The sequence below is a fragment of the Cloeon dipterum genome, chromosome 2 (assembly GCF_949628265.1).
Source record: "Cloeon dipterum chromosome 2, ieCloDipt1.1, whole genome shotgun sequence".
Classification (NCBI taxonomy): domain Eukaryota; kingdom Metazoa; phylum Arthropoda; class Insecta; order Ephemeroptera; family Baetidae; genus Cloeon; species Cloeon dipterum.
In genome coordinates, this window is record NC_088787.1 from 19,056,094 (window position 1) to 19,071,489 (window position 15,396).

Genomic DNA, 15,396 nt, shown 5'->3' on the forward strand with positions numbered 1-15,396 from the left:
AACTGACGTGTGTTACGTCGTCACGGGGAGAATTGCAAATTGATTGCTTGCTCGCTTATGTAAATCACTCTCTATTTTAATAATGTTTCTCCCTCTTTTATTGATTGTTTAAAAGTTTATAACGTTAAATTAGTTAATTGGCCGAGGACAGGATTTTACACGTAAATTGTTCAGAGAGGATAATTTTTTTTAATTTTTGTAATATATAAAGTGCATATTCTGGAACGACTGTTTGTAACAGGACTCTTCCCATGGGTTCCACGATATATTATAAAAACAAATTGTCCTCTCTTTGAATAACCCACGTGTCAAATCCAGTTGTCACAAGCCAATTAACTATTATTACAGCGTTATAAGTTTAAATTTGTATTGAAAGTTTTTAACAAGTTTTGTCGCATTGAATGTGATTTGAGTAAGTGGAATTTTTAATTCGTCCACAGTCAATTTATTTACTTGAAGAGTTCTTTTAGCTTTTTTCAGTCTTAAATATTGGTCATTTATTATTTTCATAATGTGTCAGGTTCAAATTCTTTTGTGTATTTAAGATAAATAATATACAGATGCTACATTTTTGAAATGCTGGGTGTTTATTAAGAATACAAAAAGAACCTAACAAAAACTATGAAATGAAAATGTAAAAGTGTGACTAAACAATGAAACTGAAGTATGGGTTTGTTATTCGATTTCGTAAGGTACAAAAAGACAGTACAACGTCCATCGCCGTGTCGTCGTGTTCGATAAGTTCCAGCGCTCGCAAAAGCTGCTTATGCCTTCTCGCTCTTCTCGTCGTTGGTGGCGGCGGAAGACTGAGAGACGTTGTCTTCGCGCTCAGGTGCGCAAGACAGGCTGGGGAACTTCTGCTGGAGAGCAGCACGGTACTTAGGGTGGCTGAAATCGAAAAGTCCAGTCAGACAAACCGTGTCACATGTCAGGAAGTTTAGGTTACCTGATGCCGTAGACAATTGGGTTGTAGACGGCGTTGGCCTTGGCGAACAGAGAAGACCAGATGGTGGCCAGAGGAGTGATGGCAGCTCCGTTGAAAATGCCGGCGAAGTTGATGACCAGGTAGGGGGTCCACGCCATGAACCACAGAGAGATGGTGAACAGGGCAACCTGTTGTCAAATATCAGAATTAAATTAAGCCTCTAGATTAAAGTGTGCGTTATCTTCTTACCTTGGCGAGCTTGCACTCGGCGCTGGTGGCCTTGTCCTCAGACCTCAGGGAGGCGACGTTCATCTTCTTGGCCTGCTCCCTCATGTTCTTCTCGTGGGCGGCAACAGCCTGGACGATGAAGAAGTAAGAGTAGACGATGGTCAACAGAGGCAAGAAGTAGACGAAGACGGCGTAGGCGAAGATGTAGCTGCGGTTGATGGGGTCCTTGCTCAGGTAGTCAGTTCCGCAGGCGGTCATGTTGCCCTCAGGGGCGTACTTGCCCCATCCGAACATGGGAGCCAGGGTCCACAACAGAGAGAAGGCCCACACGCCCAGGTTGCGGGTCATAGCGCCCTTGCTGGTCAGGGGGGTGCCGGACAGTCCCTTGACGATGACGTTGTACCTGTCCATGGCAATCATGGTCATGCTCCAGATCGAGACGCAGCCGAAGAGCGAGCCGAGCATTCCGTAGACTTCGCACATCATGGGGCCTGTGGGCATTTAGAGAATAAAGCGTCATTTTTGCTCCTTTGGACGGTTTTGCTGGTACTCACCGAAGACCCAGGTCTCATAGTAGCAGTTCATTACCATGGGGGGAGCCATGCAGAACATCATGAGGAAGTCAGAGAATGCCAGGTTCACAACGAGCATGTTGGAGGGAGTCTTGAGGGACTTGGTGCCCGAGAAGATGTAGAGGACCATTCCATTTCCAATGACCGAAACCACGCCGAGCACGCCGATCACGAATCCCAAGAGGCCGTGCCACAGGGGGTTCATGGGGGCGAACTGGTTCCAGTGAGGGTCGATCATGGAGATCATGTCAGGCAGAACTTTGTCTACGACGGTCATGTTGGCGCCCCAAGCAGCGTTGTTGCCCCACTGCTGTTGGCCGTAGGCGGCAAAGGTTGGCTCACCAAGAGAAGGCATGATTCTGTCGGCACAAAATTTCCGAATTGAGAATTTAAGCAAGGACAAATATTCAGCTGCCGCACTTACCCGTGTGATACGTAGAGTTATCGCAAACAAAGGAAGAAAAACGTTGTCGAAACAGCGAACTACTTCAGTTTGCGGCGTTCGGCCTGCGAGGAAGTCCGTCTATACCCTTTCGGATGCGGCTCGTTGGTCTGCTGCGCGCTCGGCCCTTATATACCCCCGTCGGCTCTTAATTATGCGTACGCGCACCTTTACAATGCTAATGATGTTAGCGGGCCAAATTGGATTTTCGGTGCAGTCTCCGAGGCAGAGGACGAAACCTTAAAGATGTCTTAAGAAAATTATTTTACTCGAGGGAGGCCATCCAGCAGATGGTGTGTACTCGACCACCTGCTCGTTGCCGTGTGGAGCTGCTTTCACGTGTCACACCGCTCACTCGTATCTGCCACACGTTGCCTCAAAAATATTTATAGTTTTAATGCAATTAATGCTTCGACTATTTAGAATTTGATTTAAGTGCTGGTCTGAATTTTTCTTATTCTAACGCCAAAATCATCAAAATTTATACAGTTTCAAGGCTGTTGTGACAACCTGCATGTTCCAAGAGTAACGTGCAAGAAGGATCAAGTGGCCAGGAAACAGGTACAATTTTGTACTCTTTTGCTCTTGCCCCAGGAGGATTTAGTTTAAATTTAAGTTTTCATTTTGTTAAAGTTTTAATCTTGAATCTGGAATGAAAGCTTCATTAAACACTAAAAGAATACAAACATACGAGACAAATATATCAATTTCTCGTTTTTTTTTACCTCTGCTCAGCACTTTTTGTGTGCTATGAGCTCATTGGATCCCAAATAACACCGTTGAGCGGATAACGAATGGTACCCAAGTGGCCGCAAAGGAGCTAAAATTGGGCCCAATATGGTCATCTTTTCGCCTCCATGCACCGAAGTCTTTTATTGAAACGCCAGACATTTGTCCCTAAAGCCGCTGGAAAGGTGCTGGCAAGTGGCGAGTCGCCGCCGATGCGTCTCCCAGCCCGTTGTTGTAACAAAAAGCGAGCCATCGTGCCATTCACTTCTCGATTTTGCATGGGCAGCTCGAGATTGCGTGAAATTGTTCTTATCTTTATCACAGAATTTGTACGCACAGTCCTCACTCTCGCAGGAATGAAGACTGTTGATCTTGAATTTTTTCATTATACATATGGGTTGGCTACTAAATATGCAGGTTCTTGATTACATCGCGTTGATCTGTACCTCAGGATTTTATTCCAAAATTAACATTGCAAAAGGGTTTTCGGATTCATTTATAGGATTTTTGGTTGTAGCTCGCAAAAAAATTTTAAATTTGTTTTATGTTTTTTAATTTAAGTGCTTATGTTTACAGTTTTATGCAACTGGCTTCTCTTCAATGCCGAGCGTGTTGCATACGTAGCATTCTGAGCAGGCGCCTTTCAATGTGTTACGTGCACATTCATATTTAAATAGAGCTTAATGCTTCGAAACATATTAGCGTTAAAAGGAAAGATTTAAAAATTATCATGGCTCGCCCACTCATGTGGACAAATATCACCAAAAGAAATCAGTTATTACTTCTATGATTTTCTCACCATATCAATTAAACTATCATTGAGATACCAAAATGTTTGCATTATAATAATTAAATAATAACCATTCTAGGCTGGTAAAACACTTAATACCGCTTTGGTTTAGATAATTATGACTATTGAATCTCGCAGGTTTGTTTATTTTTCTTTTTTTTCTTTTGTGAAAATAACTTGATATTTTTGGGAAGGTAAAAAATACTAATCACAAAACTGCCGGGAAAAAATTTAAAATATCAGGTCAGATCAGGGTCAGATGAGAGCCCCCTATGGCCATTGCATGTCAGGGGCTCAAGTGATTTGCTTGCGGTCAATAAATATTGCTGGATAAGGGGTGCTTGAGGTCTTTATTCGGAGTATAAGACGAGAAGCCATAAAAAAGGCTGTGGTGAATTATTCACCTTATTTTTTCATAGGATTAAAAAATTTGCATGTAATTTCATAAAATAGACAAACAAGTTTATTTTAAGTGCAGTTTTGCAGTTTTATTCGGTTTTTTATTACAGAGCTAAAATAGAGATGAGTGAAAATGAATAGTTATAACTATCCTCCGGAGAGCTGTTAAGCTCACTACATGTGTGTTTTTTATAGAAAAAATAAGTGCAAAGACTAATGCAGGGGTAGCATTCGTCCAGACATCAGTTCATCGTTGGTGCGCGCAATTCCGTCATAGTCGTCCATCCGTGAGGAGAGGAGATCGGAGAGAAGCCTAATTCTTAGGCATTGGAGGCCTTGTCGTCACCGCACTGGGTCGATCCAGAGGCAGCTGAGGAGGTGTCGTCGCTTGACGCGTTGCACGCCAGGCTGGGGAACCTTTTGTACAAGGCAGCACGGTACTTCGGGTGGCTGCAATCATTAGAGAGAGTGGATTTTCGTAAACGGTCCCGAGATGTTGGAAGTTGATAAAGAATTTAATTGAATTGTCAGATTTGCAAGACTTTTTACATACCTAATGCCATACACGATTGGGTTGTACACAGTGCTGCACTTTGCGAATACGGATGCCCAAATTGTGGCGAGGGGCGTGATGGCCTTGCCGTCGAAGATTCCAGTGAAGTTGACCACGAGGTAGGGAGTCCAGGCCATGAACCAAAGGGTGATGGTCATCAAAGCAATCTAAAATTGATTTCAAACGTGAAACCAAAGTACACCTTGAAAGGCATCTAGGAAAATATACCTTGGCGAGTTTGCATTCGGCGCTCTGGGCTTTGTCCTCGGCTCTGAGGGAGGCGACGTTCATCTTCTTGGCTTGTTCCTTCATCGACTTTTCGTGGGCAGAGACGGCCTGGACGATGAAGAAGTAAGCGTAGATGATTCCGAATAGGGGAATGAAGTAGCAGAAGAGGGCGTAGACTAAGATGTAGCTGCGGTGGAACCATTCCTTGTTCAGGTAGTCAGTGCCGCAAGCAGTCATGTTGCCCTCAGGGACGTACCTGTGGAGGGGAATAAAAAGCGTTGAAAAATTGGGCCATCTACGTTTTTGGCGGATTTACCTGTTCCATCCGAAGAACGGAGCGATGGTCCAGGCGGCAGAGTGGGCCCAGATGAAGAAGATCCTCAGCATGGATCCCTTGTTGGTCAGAGGGGTGCCGGACATGCCCTTGACGATGACGTTGTACCTGTCGAAGGCGATGAACACCATGGTCCAGATGGATCCGCAGCCGAACATAGAGCCAAACATTCCGTAGATTTCGCAGAAGAGAGGTCCTGCAGAGGAAAGGGTTAAAATCATATTTTTGGGGTGAATTTTCCGCAGCACTCACCGAGAACCCAGGTTTCGTAATAGCAGTTGATGACCATTGGGACAGCCATGGTGATCATCATGAGGTAGTCAGACAGGGCGAGATTCATGACCAGAAGGTTGGAGGGGGATCGCAGGTTCTTGGTGCTGCCGAAGATGTAGAGGACCATTCCATTGCCGCAGAAGGAAACAACTCCAAGCACGCCGATCGTAAATCCCAGAAGACCGTGCCACAGAGGATTCAGGGGAGGGAACTGGTACCTGAGGCAGGCAAAAGGTGTGAATAACGTTTATGAGAGGCAGAGGAGGAAAAAATTGTACTGCTCTTACCAGTGAGGATCCACGAGATGCTGCATCTCAGGCAGGACGGTGTCGACCACCGTGGTGTTGCCGCTGAAGCCGCCGCCATAGTTGAAAGCACTGACCGAAGGACCGCTCATGTTGACTGAGTGGGTGACTGAAGAAAATCAGCGGAGTGAACTACTTCAGTGGTCTTCTGTTGGTCAGCTCGAGGATCTCCCGACTGGATTGTCTTTCTGAGTGTACGCAGCCTTTTTATACTGGTCGCGGCTCATTGCGCCACGTTTGGAAGTGTATGGAGTAATGTCATTAGCATGGAAAAATTGGATGACCGACTCGGTACGACTAATTCCTTTTCCGGCTCAAAAACCACATTAGAGGCCATAGGACAACCCTTTCAAGACGCACTTGCTTCTTTTTCTCAGACACTCTGTTGCGTAAATAACACAGATGTTTGCTGGAGTGTGCATTTGGCCCATTTTTGCATGCCGCAAATTAATTTCTGTTTGATGCCAAAGTTTATCAGGATCCAAAATATTCGCGTCAATTTTTTCGATATAATTTTAAAGTGCTTGGCCGCTCTTAAGAAGCAGCAATTTTGGAGTGAATTTTATAGTGTTTTGTGATTCTCTAAAGTAGTGTAATGTTAATATTATTCGAACGGGTGCATCGCGATTGCTATAATACGGTCTGTTAAATCGTTTTTTCGCTAGCGTTTTTGCCTTTTTTCAGCTGTTTATTACCTGACCTATGCTTTATATTATGTATAAATGACTTGGATAAAAAAATAAATAAGCATTTAACCATTCATATTATATCAACTTTGAGAAACTTGACCCGGCCATCTATTTTTATTGCCAAATTCAACTATTGCTATAGCCTTTAGTGTTTGAAGCCGCCGTAATAGATTGATCCAGCGGTTGCTTTTGATTTTCAAGCACTTCTGCTGTGATTTCACACTCAATCCTGCGGTAGTGCGTTCTCTACTTAAAATTTTATTTTTTTTTTGAATATTTTTAAACCAAAAATAAATCCAGCCAATCACCAAAGAAACATTAAAACAGTTTTTTAAAATTAACAAATATTTGCTGACGTTTCTACGGCGATTAGCTGCACTGGGTTCTCCATCAGATAATATATTTAAGTGCCAATCTCAATAATTTTTCATTTTTTGTTTTTTTTATTAAAATACAAGTCGCAAAAGTACATTAACTTATAAAGAATATATTATTTTTTATTTAATTATCAGGTTTGCGTAGGAACTCTCAAAAACCGTCTGATAATTTTAATTTTCGTTTGAATTGTAACTTTTTTTAATTTAGACAATGTTTAGCGTTTTTTTTTCAAAAGTATACTTGCAATTATTAAACAAAGCTTTACTGAAAACCATGGTTTTTGGCAGTTTTAGACGGTTCTAAGGATTGCAAATTTCGTGCACGTTCAGTCTGATCTGAAATATTAGTTATTTATTATATATTATATCTTAGCTCACATTTATATTAAATCATATAAGCAATCCCATATTCCAATTTTAATATCTAAGCCATCATTTTCATGTAAAGCATAAATTAAATCTATTAAAACGTAAAACAAATCTGCTTCAAATTTTCTGAAAAGCTACATTATAGCTTTAAAAACAGAATAAAATGCTTCAATTTTTTAAAGTCTCATGGATCCAGTCTGCAAACCTATTTAAAAGTTTCCCTCTTCACCATATTTACGTTTTATTGAATTAAAAACTCAAAACCTGAAGAAAAATACACTCAATGACATGATTCCATTCAAAAAATGATAATAAGTTTGCAGGAGTAATTTATTTTAGTTTTTCAAACGAGAAACATCGTGGGTAAACAATTAATTTCAATGGTTTTTCTTAATTTCCAACCCGACGTTGCTACTTAATCTTATTTTTTTTCGTCTTGCCTGGGTTACGTGCGTAAGTTATTTGGTACGAAATCCTATTATTTGGCAGTTGCGCGACGGTAATTAAATTACTCGTTGGTCTTGGCAAAGAAAAGCAAGCTGCCCCTTACGCAGGGGGCAAGACCTTCCGTCGCTGTTGTTATGTGCGTCTCGCGTTTGCGTCCGTTCGCTCGCGGCTTTGGTGCTTCCATTCACATTAGCTCATTCACGAAGCATCAAAGCGTCGGTGAAGTGTGTGCTTGAATAACAAGTGGCCAATGCATATAAAAGTACTTTTCTGAAGTGCTGCAATTAGCGCTGATCAAGCACGCAATCGAAGGGGAAATAAAAATAGAAGCAAAGCCGCTTAGTCTGCATGCTTAATGGGATTTATTTAGTGTTAAATAAAACAGAAGAATTTTCTCGATTTGTTCGTTTATTTGCAGAAATAAATAAAGGGGAGGAAACAAACAGGCTGGGTTCTGGGTATTATACAAAATTAGTTTTTGTGACATCAGAGATTCAAAATAGGAAATTGATTTGCTGGAGGTCGTCATTGGAACAAAGTGCGCGTGATTTTATCGGAGTGGCTCAGTCTGAGGCTAGGCGATCGGCTTGTCAACCTCGGTGGTTATGGACGCTTGAGATTTGATATCGCTGCCCTCGTGCTCCACGCCACCGCAAACTAAGCATGGTATTTTCTCCTTCAAGGCTGCTCTGTATCTTGGGTGGCTGCAAAATCAGAATGAAATGAGTTTCAAGTTCAATATAATTTAATTAAAAAAAGGCGCATTCGATGAATTTTCATGACAAATGAAAAATTTGTGTTTAAAAAAAAGAATTTAATGTTTGAAATCAGTTAAAATTTAAAAATTCCTCCATTTAGGTCTTGAAATAAGGTTTCATTAATTTCATGATTCATAGCAAATCCTTGCAAAAAATAATAATGTTTTCTTAGTTAAATAATAAAAGAAATGCTGTGGTCATGAGCATAAAATAATTTTTCAATTGTTCCGTGTCATTAACAATAAATATGGCATATAATAGAGATTTTTCCTATGGGCCCTATTGACTCTCACATTTTGACTTTATGCGTAAATTATAGTCAAACCTCAAAATGATTTAAAAGTTCCTACATAAATAAATGTATAATTTATCTATCTTAAGCATACGCCAATTTATTATAAATCCTCTTCGATTTCCATTAGATAAATTATCTATTTCTGACAGTTGGTTTTTTCCTATCGGGCGTGTTTTTTTATTTTGAGCTGGAAAAACGACCGTCTCACCTGATTCCATAGACAATCGGGTTGTAGACAGCGTTTGCCTTAGCAAACACAGAGCCCCAGATGGTGAACAAGGGTGTAATGGTGACCATCTCGAAGATGCCGGCAAAGTTGATGATCAGGTATGGCGTCCACGCGCAGAACCACAGGGCAATGGTCATCAGAGCCACCTTCACTCACACACAGTTCGTAAATAAAAAACCAAAGAGACTTCTAAATTTTCTGACCTTTGCCAGTTTGCACTCGGCGCTGGTGGCCTTGTCCTCGGACCTCAGGGAAGCGACGTTCATCTTCTTGGCCTGTTCCCTCATGTTCTTCTCGTGGGCTGCGACGGCCTGCACGATGAACCAGTAGGAGTAGACGATGATGAGCAGGGGAAGGAAGTAGCAAAAGATGGAGTAGACGAGCACGTAGCTCCGGCTGAGCCAGTCCTTGCTCAGGTAGTCGGTGCCGCACGCAGTCATGTTGCCCTCAGGAACGTATCTGACGGCAATAAGAAGAAGATTTTAAATGTATGTCACACTGAAAGAAGTAATTTTTGGAGGTGATTAATTTTTTCATCGCAGTGTAGAAAAAACTCTAGGTTAGGGGTTTCAGCCAGCCGCGACAGCCGCCGGTAAAAAGGTAAAGAATTAAAAAAGTAAATAGTCTTCCGGCCCATCGGGCCGTTAAGCACTATCCAACTTCATGTTTGAAATAATCTCAGCCGTGCCAACCACCGATGAAAATGGCCAGTAGGCAAAAAATTCGGCTAGGTCGGTCCCGCCAGCCGCCGCCTTAAATCTCGCGGCTGACAATGAGTGAGACCTCTACTCGAGACGAAAGTAACATGGCTATGCAACCCGCTTGACATGCATGATCACCTGAATGCATACCTTTTTAATTTGCAGGCGTTTGAAAAATTTGGTGGATTAGATTTTGAGAAAGTATGAAAATTAAATTATTGTCTCACCTTCCCCATCCGAGGAACGGTGCCAATGTCCAGCCGAGTGAGAAAATCCAAATGAACAGAATTCTTAGCATGGTGCCTTTGATGGTCAGCGGTTTACCTGCAATGCCCTGCGTAATTTAAAATGAGTAATGTTCATTAGATAAATTTCGGTTCGAACCTTGACAATGACGTTGTATCTGTCCAGGGCTATGAAGGTCATTGACCAAATTGAGGCGCATCCGAAGAGAGAGCCGGTCATGGCGTATACTTCACACAAAAGTGGCCCTTAAATGCAAATAACATTAATAAAAATTGATTTTAATTTATTGAAAAACAGTCGTTTAACGTATTCATTTTTTTCTAAGAGAAAGCACTAACCCATGACCCATGTTTCGTAATAACAGTTGATAATCATGACCGGTGACATGCAAACCATCATAAGGAAGTCGGAGGCGGCGAGGTTGACGACGAACATATTTGAAGGCGTTCGAAGTTTGCGGGTGCATGAGAAGACGTAGATGACGACGCTGTTGCCCGTCCATGCGATTACGCCGAGTAGGCCGATCACAAAGCCGAGGATTCCGTGCCACAGAGGATTAAGTGGAGCGAACTGATACCTGAATTGGCGTGAAAAATCATTAAAAATAAGAGTTTTTTTCTGAATTAAATAATCACATCGTTTTCTGCGATAGGAAAAAAATTGAAATATTGAAATATTTTTATTAAGTATTAAATAATTGAGAAGACTTTTTAAAGTACGACGTAGAATTTTCTACCAAGTACAAACTCGTCATAAAAGATTCGTCAGAATTTTTGTGCTTTTTTTAAGTTAAATACCAAAGGAAAACTTTCCCGTAATTTGCTGTTTTCGAGCCATGCGGACTTACCAAGAAGTTTTGCAGCCCCCAAAAAGAAAATTGAAATTGCCGAAATAAAGCTTGATTTTATGACAGCTAACTTAGAAAAAATTAAAACTCTAACATAAGCCGTTAAATTTCTGCATTCGATTTTCCCGAGCACTTCAATTTGTTTATTCCTACTGTCATATAGCTACAAAATTTAAATACATTATCATATACTTTTCTGACATAAATATTAGGAAGCATCACGATCATTTCCAAAGGCATAAAAATCGTATAATAAATAAAATCATTAAATATATACCTCTCGGCGAGTAGCTAGACTCCAAGAAAATAATATGACAATTTGAAATTTCTTAAAATTTTTACTTTCGGCGTGGATTGAGCGAACCATAAATAACGAGAGCTATTTTCCTTTGGAAAATTGTCCCTTTTAACCAAACACTATCAAATTTTAGCGAGAAAATAGCATATATATATACATATATATATATATATATATATATATATATATATATATATATATATATATATATATTTCGGACTAATAGGTGGTGTATTCGCCCTGTAAGAAATATTAAATTTGAATTACGTACCAGTGAGAGTCAACGAGAAAGAGCATGTCGAGAGGCACACTGTCGACGACGGTGATGTTGTTGGCTCCTGTGTTCGGTGAGCCCCATCGCGGTGCGAACGCCATATTTCCTCTATCTTACGTGGAGAGCTCGTCCTTACCAAGCAAACGACTAGGTTGGACCCTGATGGTGTTCGCATCACCGGCCATCTGAGTTCTGGCGCTTTTATACCCGGCGCATCTCGTCAAAGGGGATGGCCAAAAATTAATATATTCACTTGCTTGGCTTCGCAGACGCACAATCAAGTTTTACAAATCAAATTAATTTTGAGCTTACAGAATAAAAAAATTTATAGATTATTCTGACCTAGCTGGAATATTATACTGCTTGCTATGCGCTTATATGGATATATGTGTCAGTCGGCCGCCGACGCAACAAAGAATTATTGGCATGCAGATGAACTGGTTCGCGCCTTTTGTGTTTTCTCACGCAATTGCGTTTTGCGATAGTTTAGTCATCCGTTTAGTTAAGTGGATAGGTTTTCATGGTCTAGCAAATTAGTGCAATCAGCTATCGCACATAGCTTTGCTCTCCCACAGTCAAGCTTGAAATCAGAAGTCACGCACTCTTGAACACAACCGACCTGACCTCGTCGTTTTGCGAAATAATAACTAAGCTGTCAACCATGCGATGCCGCGTCACAAAATCTCCTCAAGCTATATAAATTGGCTGAAAGAATGTAAAAATACGTTATAAAAATTGCGGCACATGATAACTTAACGCAGTTTAAAATTCACATTTTTGTTTGGCGCGTCATTACTGCAATTCTTAAGTTTTTCACAATTCTACGACGGTTGGCTAGACTGATTTTGGTTTTCAGCACTTCATAAGAAAGCATATTATTATATACATATATTGAGTATAGAATGCACAGTAGCAAGATTGAGTCTGAATTCGCAGCGGAAGTGCCTTAAAACTAAATTTTTAAGAAAGTCTATATGGTTGCGCCATATCTTTTGGCGGCTTCGAACTGGTCAATTCATTCTGTTAATTGATCTCCCTGACACAATTTTTAAATTTCGCCTATATACTTGACTGTGTAAAACAAATTGAACATTCGCGCGGAATTTTTGCATTTTGAATCTTTTACTTTGATATAATTATTATGGGTTGAAAATAAAGATCTCAGCCAGCCGCAATCTAATCATAATAAATTGCAACAAATAATACGTTTTACTAAAGAAATTTTGTTTATTATAACCATAGCTTTTATTTCATGGATTCATAAAAATAACACATTTGTCAACAAAATTCAGTAATTTATTGTTGTTACACACTTTAGGTTAGCCAAAGTTTATAGCATTATCGGAGGTTGTCAAGAATGCTGATGAGTTCTTCATCAACAAACCAACTGAATGAATCCTCAGCAATGTCATCATTTTGCATGTTTCTAAAAAAGGCCGAAACATCTGGCATTTCTCCAGTATCTATTTTTCCGTCCCTCAGACTTCTTGCCACAATAGAGTACTCACTTCGGCGAGAATTTAAGTATAATTTAATGTGAGTAAGTTGAGGCACACTACCGGCGGCGCATTTGATCAACTCCATGATTTCTTTAAAATGTTCGACGTCAGTTAGTCTACCCCAGGAAGGTATTCCCATTTGGATGATGAGCGTTTTGAGTTTTCGCAGAACCTTCTTCTCGATAACTGATGATTTTAACATCTTAATGTCCTTCACACTGAAGTAATCGCCATACAACGTCACCTTCTGCAGATGGGGTGCGCTCAGAATATTGGTTAACTCCTCAGAAGCACTGCAATTGGGACCAGACCAAATTTTAGTTTTAAAATGAGCGACATTTTTATGCTGAAGTACTCACCACCAATAAGACAACTCTACTTCTTCAAGATGAGAGAAAAAGGTTATAGGCTCAGGATAAATTATGGTTGTGCGAAGTTTAAGTTTTTCCAATTTTGGGCAGGCAGTGAAAATTCGTTGGAAGGTCAACGAGGATTCATCTTTGTATTCTTGGATAATGCTAAGTGCCAATAGATTTGGCCCATAGGTGTCCAAGAAGCAGTTCATTGCAGGCAGTGGAAAGCAGCTCATTTCCAGACTCTCAATGTGGGTGAATTTTAACAAATTTTGCCACTGGATTTCATCGCAGTTGCCCTCTTCAAACCAAAAAATCTGAAATTTGTAAAATTATTATGGGACACATCTAGATGATTAGTAGCTATATATCTATAACTATTTTAGAAGTGTGCGCGTATATATTATCTCACCCATAAATGACTGACATGAGGGAATTCCAAGTGCATGCTTTCACTTGTACTCTCTTCTTGGCTAAAATCCACCAGCAAATGGCGCAGGTTTGACGTTCCACGACGTTCTGGGTCCAGATGAGCCACGGAGTTGTAGTCGTGCTTGGAACAAAGCTTATTTGCGTAGGTTTCAATGACTTGCAAGTTAGGCATATGGTCCATGCACAATCGCCTCAAGTGATATTCCGCAGATGCGTTGTAGATAAAAACTTTCAGATTTGGGAAGCTCTTTTTCAGTTTTTCAGCTGTTTGATGCTCTTCAAAGTCAATGTCAGCAAAGCCATTTGGGAAACAAACGCTGAGAAATTGTAGCTCTTGTAGGCGCTCGCCAAGTTGAAATATGTCGTCCAGTCCGTCAAAGTAGCACAAGTCATCTATTTGAAGATGTTTTAGCTGTACTAATCTACCGAGCGCTTGAAGTAACTCAGTGTCCACAGCAATGCCAGGGTCTCTGTCGATTCTATTTTTTTTGCTTGTCATAATCAGTTCCTCGATGTTGGGAGCTATTTCAAACATCCGCACCACTGCCTGAGATATAAAAATTGGAATTAGAGACAAAATTTGCAAATTTCCATGTAATTATTACCGATTTAAAGTATTGATATTGTAGTTCAATCGGACAGTAAGAAAGAAACGCAGTTAAATCGACGGACTTTAGTCCCATCCGAAGTGAAATTTCTAAGGCAGGAACCATCAGGATGTCCATTTCCTCTTCATATCTCAAGAGCTTGTTGCACTCCATCGACAACAGGTCATTCAAAACCTTCATAAGCTGGTCGGCAGCTGCAAAAAAGGCATGGGAAAATATTAGAATACATACATATATAATTTGAAAATAAAATAATATTAACATGAAATTTATTATCTGTCGAATTTGAAAAATGATTTATGTTCAAGTTCAACATTTGATTTCGTATTATTTTATTACATCTAAATTTAAAAAATGCTAATTTTGATATTGTAGTTTTGTTAAAATGAAAAAAAAGAAACATTAATAATGCCACCAGGTAAAAAGTTGCAAATTATAAATGAAAAGTGCCGCAGTACGTAGAAATTTACCACCATTTCCTTTCAGGTAGATTCGAAAACATAAAATTCTATATCCATTTTAATAAACATTGACTAATAAAACCACACCAGTCATCAGAGCCGGTGGCAATGACGCTTTACTTATGGTTTTAGCCAGTCGCTTACAAAAAATCTTACGGATGTAAATGTAAATTCACTTCACAAAAATATAATACTTTATATTATTAGACCAATAAAGAGCTGCATCAATTTTCTAAGCCTAAATAATTTAACACTTTGGCACAGTAATTTAATTTTATTTCTGTGTCTTCTTAACAACGTACAAATATATAAATGGTCAAAGACGATATTTTATACTCACGCAAGTCAAGAAGATTTTCGATGCCGAAATTGGGGCTGAGCAGAATACCAAACTTTTTAGCAATTGCTTGGATTCTATACCCACAATTTTTTCTAATCTGCATCATTTTGGAGAATAAAGTCCATAAAGTCTGAATGTCCGCCATGGCGAGAGCACGCGAGAGTTGATCACACGAGCAACAACTGTAGAATTTGTTCTTGAAATCTCCCTTTTGTAACCGTTTCAATCAATCCTCTGCTATGCAATGTGTATTTATGAATGTGTACTTGCTTTCAAAAAACAAATTGCGTGCAATATTTTGAAAATATTTATCAAATTCTGCCGCTTGTAATAATTTGTTTACACCTCGCGGTCGGTCTGGAGAGGGAGAGAGATCAGGAAAATCATTAAAATCA

The 15,396-nt window shown here is 40.0% G+C and overlaps 4 protein-coding genes across 5 annotated transcripts; all 4 read right to left on the reverse strand.

Annotated features, from left to right (window-relative positions):
- Positions 1-564: 564 nt before the first annotated feature.
- LOC135935932 (rhodopsin-like) lies at positions 565-2,308 on the reverse strand. The gene is made up of 5 exons (XM_065478564.1): positions 2,150-2,308; positions 1,708-2,084; positions 1,175-1,644; positions 947-1,113; positions 565-888 (listed from the first exon to the last, which is right to left on the reverse strand). The coding sequence occupies exons 2-5, from the start codon at positions 2,078-2,080 to the stop codon at positions 765-767; spliced, it is 1,134 nt and encodes a 377-aa protein (XP_065334636.1). The 5' UTR covers positions 2,081-2,084; positions 2,150-2,308; the 3' UTR covers positions 565-764.
- A 1,840-nt stretch (positions 2,309-4,148) lies between these two features.
- LOC135936221 (rhodopsin-like) lies at positions 4,149-5,980 on the reverse strand. The gene is made up of 6 exons (XM_065478962.1): positions 5,761-5,980; positions 5,453-5,691; positions 5,183-5,396; positions 4,867-5,122; positions 4,639-4,805; positions 4,149-4,535 (listed from the first exon to the last, which is right to left on the reverse strand). Exons 1-6 carry the CDS (start codon positions 5,868-5,870, stop codon positions 4,406-4,408), a joined length of 1,116 nt encoding a protein of 371 aa, XP_065335034.1. The 5' UTR covers positions 5,871-5,980; the 3' UTR covers positions 4,149-4,405.
- Positions 5,981-8,050: 2,070 nt separating this feature from the next.
- On the reverse strand, positions 8,051-11,486 carry LOC135936323 (rhodopsin-like). Its single transcript, XM_065479086.1, has 7 exons — positions 11,306-11,486; positions 10,228-10,466; positions 10,028-10,134; positions 9,871-9,977; positions 9,146-9,401; positions 8,922-9,088; positions 8,051-8,364 (listed from the first exon to the last, which is right to left on the reverse strand). Exons 1-7 carry the CDS (start codon positions 11,407-11,409, stop codon positions 8,235-8,237), a joined length of 1,110 nt encoding a protein of 369 aa, XP_065335158.1. The 5' UTR covers positions 11,410-11,486; the 3' UTR covers positions 8,051-8,234.
- Positions 11,487-12,582: 1,096 nt separating this feature from the next.
- Positions 12,583-15,360, reverse strand: LOC135935905 (uncharacterized). 2 transcript variants are annotated; one of them, XM_065478537.1, is made up of 6 exons: positions 15,002-15,360; positions 14,198-14,394; positions 13,573-14,139; positions 13,167-13,477; positions 12,868-13,100; positions 12,583-12,815 (listed from the first exon to the last, which is right to left on the reverse strand). In XM_065478537.1, exons 1-6 carry the CDS (start codon positions 15,144-15,146, stop codon positions 12,787-12,789), a joined length of 1,482 nt encoding a protein of 493 aa, XP_065334609.1. In that variant the 5' UTR covers positions 15,147-15,360; the 3' UTR covers positions 12,583-12,786. The 2 variants fall into 2 exon arrangements, with proteins under 2 accessions (XP_065334609.1, XP_065334608.1); XM_065478536.1 differs by having other exon boundaries at positions 12,583-13,100; positions 15,002-15,357.
- Positions 15,361-15,396: the final 36 nt, after the last annotated feature.

What these genes read in the sequence shown, in the direction of transcription:
- LOC135935932 (XM_065478564.1), bottom strand. Translation starts at nt 2,080, where the DNA reads ATGCCTTCTCTTGGTGAGCCAACCTTTGCCGCCTACGGCCAACAGCAG. An exon ending in CTATGAGACCTGGGTCTTCG is followed by an intron (nt 1,645 to 1,707) that starts GTGAGTACCAGC and finishes AAATGCCCACAG; the next exon opens with GCCCCATGATGTGCGAAGTC. An exon ending in CCAATTGTCTACGGCATCAG is followed by an intron (nt 889 to 946) that starts GTAACCTAAACT and finishes TTTCGATTTCAG; the next exon opens with CCACCCTAAGTACCGTGCTG.
- LOC135936221 (XM_065478962.1), bottom strand. Translation starts at nt 5,870, where the DNA reads ATGAGCGGTCCTTCGGTCAGTGCTTTCAACTATGGCGGCGGCTTCAGC. An exon ending in CATCTCGTGGATCCTCACTG is followed by an intron (nt 5,692 to 5,760) that starts GTAAGAGCAGTA and finishes TGCCTGCCTCAG; the next exon opens with GTACCAGTTCCCTCCCCTGA. An exon ending in CCAATCGTGTATGGCATTAG is followed by an intron (nt 4,536 to 4,638) that starts GTATGTAAAAAG and finishes TAATGATTGCAG; the next exon opens with CCACCCGAAGTACCGTGCTG.
- LOC135936323 (XM_065479086.1), bottom strand. Translation starts at nt 11,409, where the DNA reads ATGGCGTTCGCACCGCGATGGGGCTCACCGAACACAGGAGCCAACAAC. An exon ending in CCGTTCCTCGGATGGGGAAG is followed by an intron (nt 9,402 to 9,870) that starts GTGAGACAATAA and finishes TATTGCCGTCAG; the next exon opens with ATACGTTCCTGAGGGCAACA. An exon ending in CCGAGTGCAAACTGGCAAAG is followed by an intron (nt 9,089 to 9,145) that starts GTCAGAAAATTT and finishes GTGTGAGTGAAG; the next exon opens with GTGGCTCTGATGACCATTGC.
- LOC135935905 (XM_065478536.1), bottom strand. Translation starts at nt 15,146, where the DNA reads ATGGCGGACATTCAGACTTTATGGACTTTATTCTCCAAAATGATGCAG. An exon ending in AATATCAATACTTTAAATCG is followed by an intron (nt 14,140 to 14,197) that starts GTAATAATTACA and finishes TTTATATCTCAG; the next exon opens with GCAGTGGTGCGGATGTTTGA. An exon ending in GTAGAGTTGTCTTATTGGTG is followed by an intron (nt 13,101 to 13,166) that starts GTGAGTACTTCA and finishes TCCCAATTGCAG; the next exon opens with TGCTTCTGAGGAGTTAACCA.